This window comes from Pleurodeles waltl, chromosome 4_1 (genome assembly GCF_031143425.1).
Source record: "Pleurodeles waltl isolate 20211129_DDA chromosome 4_1, aPleWal1.hap1.20221129, whole genome shotgun sequence".
Lineage (NCBI taxonomy): Eukaryota > Metazoa > Chordata > Amphibia > Caudata > Salamandridae > Pleurodeles > Pleurodeles waltl.
In genome coordinates this window covers 369,291,531-369,298,977 of record NC_090442.1, presented here as the reverse complement: position 1 = coordinate 369,298,977, position 7,447 = coordinate 369,291,531, and the positions used below count along the sequence as shown (strand labels likewise).

At 40.4% G+C, this 7,447-nt stretch overlaps 1 protein-coding gene across 3 annotated transcripts in view; it reads right to left on the bottom strand.

Annotated features, from left to right (window-relative positions):
* Window positions 1–214: 214 nt before the first annotated feature.
* Window positions 215–7,447, bottom strand: part of GOLT1B (golgi transport 1B) — a 121,051-nt gene continuing 113,818 nt past the window's right edge. For all 3 annotated transcript variants that reach the window (XM_069228536.1, XM_069228537.1, XM_069228535.1), the window contains exon 5: window positions 215–3,252. In XM_069228536.1, the coding sequence (XP_069084637.1) occupies window positions 3,214–3,252 (39 nt within the window). In that variant the 3' untranslated portion in view covers window positions 215–3,213. The remainder of the gene's footprint in view (window positions 3,253–7,447) is intronic.

Here is a 7,447-nt window from a genome sequence, read left to right as displayed (position 1 = left end):
GATCATTTTTAGGATGTACTCACTAGTGTTACACAGGCTTAAATAAACCAAGAACCAGCTAATCAGTGAGCACTTGACTTAATTGTTGTTTTTGGGTGCGCCTCAAAACCTTTTACATATAAGAATCACTCGCGCCACAAGGCAGCACATTTACTTCACAGAAGAACCATAATGCAATATAACAGATAAATAAAGATATATGTCGAACACAAGCCACTTAAAAAAGTATCCATTTATTCAGTAAAGATGTGACAAGTTAATTTACAGTATGGCCATAACAGTTTGACTTTGTGCAACTATTATCAGAAAAAAACAAGAAATAAATGCATTGTATCATAAAAAAGAAAAAGAAAAGAGAGAACAGATAAACAAGTGGCATTCCAAGTGAGTTTTAGTAACAGAACAAATCTGAAAATCGCTAAGGCTTTATGCTAAATAGTAGTTTGACCTTTCCCATCCACATGTATTGTCAGTACTAATTGTTGTGCTTGTCTAGAGGGCAGGGGGTTCCCTTGTGGGAGATTCTCAATTTAGGGGAGTGCCTCTTGTACAACAAATTACAATGACGTTATCACCACAGAGCAGCAGTAATTTATAATAGTACTAAATTTTCAATTAGCAGAAGAAAAGTGATTACAACACACAGTTTTACACACTGTTGACCTGCCAGGGAGAAAATGAAAGCAATTCACAACCATAGACTGTTGCTTAGTGTTACACCTTCAATAAGTAACAAAGAATGTGCTTAAAGACCACAGCAAACATTACAAATTTAGCTATTTGTGACAGATCATATTTTTATTTTAACTTTATCATTTATTAATGCTATGTATACCTTTGAAAATCCACCATACCTTATCTCGCTGTTATACATAACTTTTGGAAATTATTCATTATAAATAATCCTTGTTCATCAAAGGCTTAGTCATACACTGCATCATATGCATTAGGTCTTAGGTACTGCACACCCTCTTGTCAATAACTGTATCAAACAGGTCCGGATCATTAGTGCTAATCCTACCCTACGTAGTATTAACAATATTATCGATATTATCAATATTTACTAAAAGCAATGTTAATCGTACAGATACATGAATAACGTATTTCTAAACCAAAACAATACGTTTGTTGTTGGAAAATACCAAGTTCCAGAATACACAGTAATGATCAACCACAGATTGCTTGTAGGACAAGAATAAGGACACAATAGCAAGAAAGCTTTACTCTGCTCTTTTACTTATATTTTCCAGACAAACGGAACTACCCTGGACTACTATAGTCCAGCAAACATTCCTAAAAAGTCTTTAAGAGAGATTCACAGTTTCCAAAGAAAGCAAGAAAGAGAGAGAACCGATGCCCGAATACCCCAGCACTATCATGTCTTTTTCAAGGTATTCCTTGTCATTGTAACAACCGCGGCTCTGGAATGTGCAACACACTATTTTCCACTTGACATCCCCCCTATTTATCTACTGAATTTACTTCAATGCAAAGGAGAAAGTAACATGGACAATAAAACTGAGTTCCCACCTTTTAGGTGACGCAGCCTTTTACTGTACCTGAACGCACATAAATCTTTGCCTCAGATTTTACACATTGAAAATACTCCTTCACAGCAGCCAGTTTATAATAAAACCAGGTTTCTAAGAATACCTTCCGAAAGAAGATCCATTTACAGTTTACACTTCACCATCAGCCTTTCTTTTTCTTTAACTATAATTCACCAGTTGCAGTATACCTTGTATTATCACTCCAAGCACCTCCATAAGTTGTTCTGGTCACCAGCATTAACAAACACACACTGCTTCATTTTTACTGATGCTGTTTTGACCTGCACTCTAAAGTTAAATTAACATTGGATAACAATTCACAATATTTCGAAATATTACATTTTTAAACAGCATATCATGGCATAAAGAACAAAGCCTGTATCTGCTTAAAAACAGAAAGAAACGAATCTAATATGCCATATTGTTTGGAGATCTACAGGGCGATTCTAAGGTCAAGTTTATGAGAATAATGTTTCCCTCTAAAACTGTCAAAATATTTCCCAAACTGGAAGTGTACTGCTCTAAGTTAGCAATACACGTCTGCAACTTTAGCTGATCAAAGCCAAAAACAGCAATAGATTGATGTAAACACTGTAACGTGTATGCAACAGTGAATGTGAACTACAGAAGTGCTTTATTAACTTAATGGTTTAATGTGGTATTTGCTATTATACAAATGTGAAGCACAAAACAGTTTAGCGATGGTCGCTAACAAGCATTTCTTTCCGGAATAAGGTTTTTCCATTGATCTTCATTCAAATAACCCCACTGTCTCGTGGCTGAGCAACTAGAAAAACTAAACACATAAAATTACCTGAGCTTTATATAAGATGTGAAATGGTAACATTGTGAAATGCTCATTGTTCAACCAGAAATTATAATGAAGTCCTCACACCTAAAAAAACATGACTTTACTGTCTAGCAATATGACAAAATCGAAAAACAGGGGCCACTTTTCTTCTACCTTGCAGAACTATACAACCACACACGTAATGTGTTCAAGACCTATTCCAGGAGCGTCTTGAAAACAAGACTGAAGGCAACCGTGATTAAAATTTACATCTGGATTTGCAATGCCAAAACCCCCAATAATAGCAAAAACAAATTCCAACCACTTATTTTCACAATGCGAATCCACACAGCAACACAAGCTGCTGTAGCTTACTACGCAAGCAATGTTTTATATACGTATAATAGCCATGCTTCACTGTAACAATACACGCCTCATTAACATTAGTAATGTTCTTGGTGTTTTTTTTGTCACTAATTGACTTTTTCTTTTACCTTTTCTAAAAAATAAAAACATGTGTAATCCATTTTACCTGTAAGAAAGGAAATGGCACAGACATCATAGTTCTGTTTTTCACTGTTTTCGGCAACTTTTCAAAAAGTACTTAAAGTCTTGGTTTGGAGTTTTCATGGTTTTAGTCTTCAGATAATTTTCTGAATCTTCCAATGGCTCGATGCCTTAATACAATTGCCGTGCTTTTTCCTAACGACGTATTTCATAGACAATGCACTGAAAAATCCAACTCTCTATAAAGGACATAGCAAGCCATCTTCATTGTTTACGCACAATGCAAGCTTTGTGTCGCTTCTTCCTTGAAGTTACTGTTATATAAATAATTAATTGGAGAGCAGTCTTCTATTCAGGCACTAGTTGCTATACCATGTTGTTGCTTTCTCCGACTTTATCTGCAAGCTGTGGGCAGGAGGGAAAAAGAAAACCGAAGTTATTCAAATTATTCAGTTTACAAACCTGCAAGCAACATGGCAGTTGTAACTTGCCATGATTCGTGACTCACCAACATCTCATGAAATAAAGGTCTACAATTAATAACATAAAACAATATTCAAATGATCAAGGTATTATTCAATGGCTGTTTTAATCTTAAAAGTGCAACGTGAAGATGCAAAATAATCAAAACATTCTTTTTAAATACAACATTTACTCAATAATCAAAGAAATGTAAACAGGCAAAAAACTTCCAAAAAGAAAAGAAGAAAATAACAAAAGCAATCATGCATGAATGACTCGGTAAGAGATATTTCAACTGACCATCTGTGTGTCTTCTTTCTGAGCCTACGTAGGCTTTGGACAAAACATTAAAAAAGGTATCTTTTTACATTTTGCCAGATGTTTATAAATATCAACTATGACCACATGATTTAGGCACAGAACAATCAAACTGGATGGACATAAGAAAGATCATGCGTCATGACTTAGACTTTAGAGACACAGAAAATTGTAAGAGTCTAAAGTACACAGAAAAGCCAGACATATAAAAGATTGAAGTAATCGGCATTCAATCATTTCAATTCTGTGTCTGATAATGTATCTTCCAAGAGACATTTTCTAACACACTAATAAAAAATATTCATGCTGAAAGGCGCTACAATTTGAAGCCAATATTATTTATATTTGACACCTTTCAGTGAAATAAATCTATTTATCAAACATTGCTTTAGTTAAAAAAATAAATAAAAAAAAAACTAAAACAAAAAAAACACGAGGCATAAAATAAATTATTCCCAAACAAAAGTCTGGTACGACCAGTTGGCTATTTTATAACACTGTAAAACCATTATTTGAGTTAATGGTACTCATTTTCCTCCTCCTTTGGAGAATGGATGATCTTGTCGGGATTGAAGCCCATGAGCTTCAGGTTCACAGACTCATCCCAAGTACTTCCCTAACTGATCTCTTACCTACTCAAGTAAGAAGGCTTCTGTGAATAAACTGCCCTAGAAACTTTAAAGAACAGCTTAAATATTTCTTACTTCTAGCCCTTCTGATCATTCATCACTCAATAAAGCCTTTAGAATAAAGGACAAAGCAAAACAAGGTAAATAATCATACAGTAATACAATCTGTTAAATCGTTCACTTTCATAAAACACAAATATATTATGATGCACAAAACCACAAAAAAGAAATGATTTACAACCCCTTTATAGAAAAAGATTTTAGAAACATCTATTATCTCATAAAGATCACTAAAGAACAAGTTACCTTCAGTAACATGTTATCTAGTAGAGACTATCTAGCCATATATTTCTTACCCTAGAATTATTATCCCCAGGCGTCAGACTGGATCGGGACATTTTTTCGTAAGCAGTACCTCTGTGTGTCCATAGATGGCATAATTCAGCTCCATGTGGCATTGTCTGTGCCGGAAGTGATGTCCCCAATGCTAAAATAGGCACCACCCCAGTGCGCTGGCATCAGTTTCTTTTTGTGACTTCCCATGCCAGGAGCATGAGCCACAAAGAACACATACCACTACAGTGGAAAAATGGGGAACATCACTGTCCCAAGATATCTGTTCACAGAGCGTACAAGGTAGGTGGGTCGCTAAGAGTTCTACAGCTAGATAGCATCTCTAAGATATAGCCTTACCGAAGGTAAGTGACTTGTTCATCTGATAGAGGCTTCTAGCCAAAGATTTCTTATCTTAATATAGATACCCAAGCAATAACTCCCTGTGTAATAACGCAGTGGTCGCAGCCTCAGCTCTGGTGGAATGAGCACGCAAACCCTGAGGGGGTTGCTTCTTGGCCAATGCGTACAAGATCTTATTGCAGATATGATCCATCTGGAGATGGTCTGTTTCTGGATTGCCTGTACCTTCTTTGCTCCGATATACCCCACGAAGAGGTGGTCCTCCACCCAGAACTTTTTTGTGCAGTCAAGATAGAACAAAGCAGCGCACTTTTGATCCAGATAGTGAAGTCGCTCCTCCTCCTTGGAGAGATGTGAAATAGCGTAAAAAGTAGGCTGGGTGATTGATGGGCCTACATGGAAAGGACTGACAACTTTCAGTAGAAAGGAAGCTCTAGTGCATAGAACCAGCTTGTCTGAGTAGATGTTCAGGTATGGAAGCTTTGGTGACAAAGCCTGACACTTTTCCATTTGCGGTTTGTTAACCATCACTGAAGATCTTTTGCAGTGCCATGCAAGATCTGGACTGTGTTGGAGAGATTCTTCTAACTCTGTGCCCAATACTGCATAGTGTCCAGAACAGCTCCAATGAAAGGGAGCGTCTGAGAGGGCGTCAGCTATAACTTTGGCACATTGATAGCGAACCTGGGCAAGTGCAGGTGGTCCTCCTTAGTCTCGAGATGGAAGATGCAAGACAACAGCCGGGGGCGAGCCAGCCTTCAACAGCCAGTTGTTGAGATAGGTAAAGAATGGCACCCTTTATGTTCACAGCTGAGCTGCACCCATCACCTTGGTGAACACACAAGGGGTGCTGGTAAGGTCAAAAGTGAGCAAGGCGAACTGTAAGTGCTTGTCGCCTATAGTTAAGCATAGGTAACGCCTGCAGGAAGGCAGGATGGGCCTGTGGAAGTATGCGTCCTTTAAGTCCAATGCTACCATCTAGTCTCCCAGGCAAGACAGGACTTGAACAAGTGTGAGTATTTTGAACTTCTCCTTTTTGAGGAAGAAATTGAGAGAACATGGTCTAGGATAGGACGAAGGCCTCCCTCCTTCTTGGACACCAGAAGGTAACGGAAATAACAACCACATCCTACTTCTGGTGGCGGCTCTCTCTCTACTGCTCCCTCGGCCAACAGAGCAGTCACTTCTTGGCAGAACAAGCAGAGGTAGTACTCCATCAGCCTGTCGTAAATGGGTGGCATGGGTGGAGGTGAGGGTCACGAAGAGGAGGTAGTAGCCTCTTTGGACAATCTGAAGAACCCAGCAGTCTGATGTTAGTGACCTCCAGTTGGGAAGGTGATAGCATATCCTGCCTCCCACTGGATGCCCATGATAGTATGAGGGCACACTAAGGGCTTTGGAGGCTGCTGGGGGAGTGCACTAGCCTGACCTCTGGCTGCCTGACCCACAGGGTATGTGAGTACCGCGCCCTCAGCCACACGGAGGCTCGGAAGCTTGAGCTCCATGGTGGCCAGGCTGGTAAAAAAAAGTGGCTGGAAGCCCCTTGCATGGCCACGAAAGGAGCACAAGGCAGACTGGGGTTGGCGAGTGGTCATGGAAAGGCCCAAGGACTTGGCCGTAGCCCTGCTATCCTTGAAGCACTCCAGCGCTGAGTCTGCCTTGTCTCCAAAGAGAGAGGAGCCATTGGAGGCCAGAGCTATAAGAGACGCTTGGATAGCTCTGTTCTCAGTCAGGTGTGGTGCCATAAGGCCACAGAAAAAGTAACTGTTCTGGTTGTGTTCAGACCACAACAGATTGCGGACCTGGGTGCAGCGTTCCTGTCTTTTCTGATTGTAACAGCTTGGCAAAGTATGGCCAGGGCCTCCTCCAGGACCATGGGCAGCATATGTGCAAAAAATTATTTCCTAAAGTATCGAGCCTCCTGGATACTACTATGCGGTGGAGGGGTAGGGAATGCAACAGGATTTACACAAAAGGTGGAAGCTTGGACCACCAAGTTTTCCAGGGTATGGTGTTGCTTGAAGAAACTGGGGTCCTTGGTGGGAAATCGCCCTGTTCACAGGAGCCCTGTGTAGGGTTTGACCAAGTCGCAAGCAAGATGGCGTTCATTAAATGGCAGAAGCAGTTTTGAGGGGGTTACTACCGGCTGAAGCACCTCTGTTAAAATGTTAGTCTTGACTGCCACTGAGGGTAGGCTAAAGTCCACAACACTGTCCGCCTTTGTCACCAGCATAGCAAAACAGTCTCCCTCCTCAGTAGACACATTAGGAGGAAAGATCTTGCCAGTATCCAGAGAGGTGTCCAGTCCGTTGGCATCCGCCAATTGCTCACACCAGTCCATGTTAGAGTCTAGGGGCTAGTATTCTTCAGTGTCCAGTAACCCCTCACAAACCTCCCAGAGTCCCAGCCCAAAAGAGTAAGGCTCAGCTCCAGCCTGGAGGCACGCCTCCAGACGGCCCCAGAACTGGAGTCGGACTCCACCTGCCTAGCTCTGT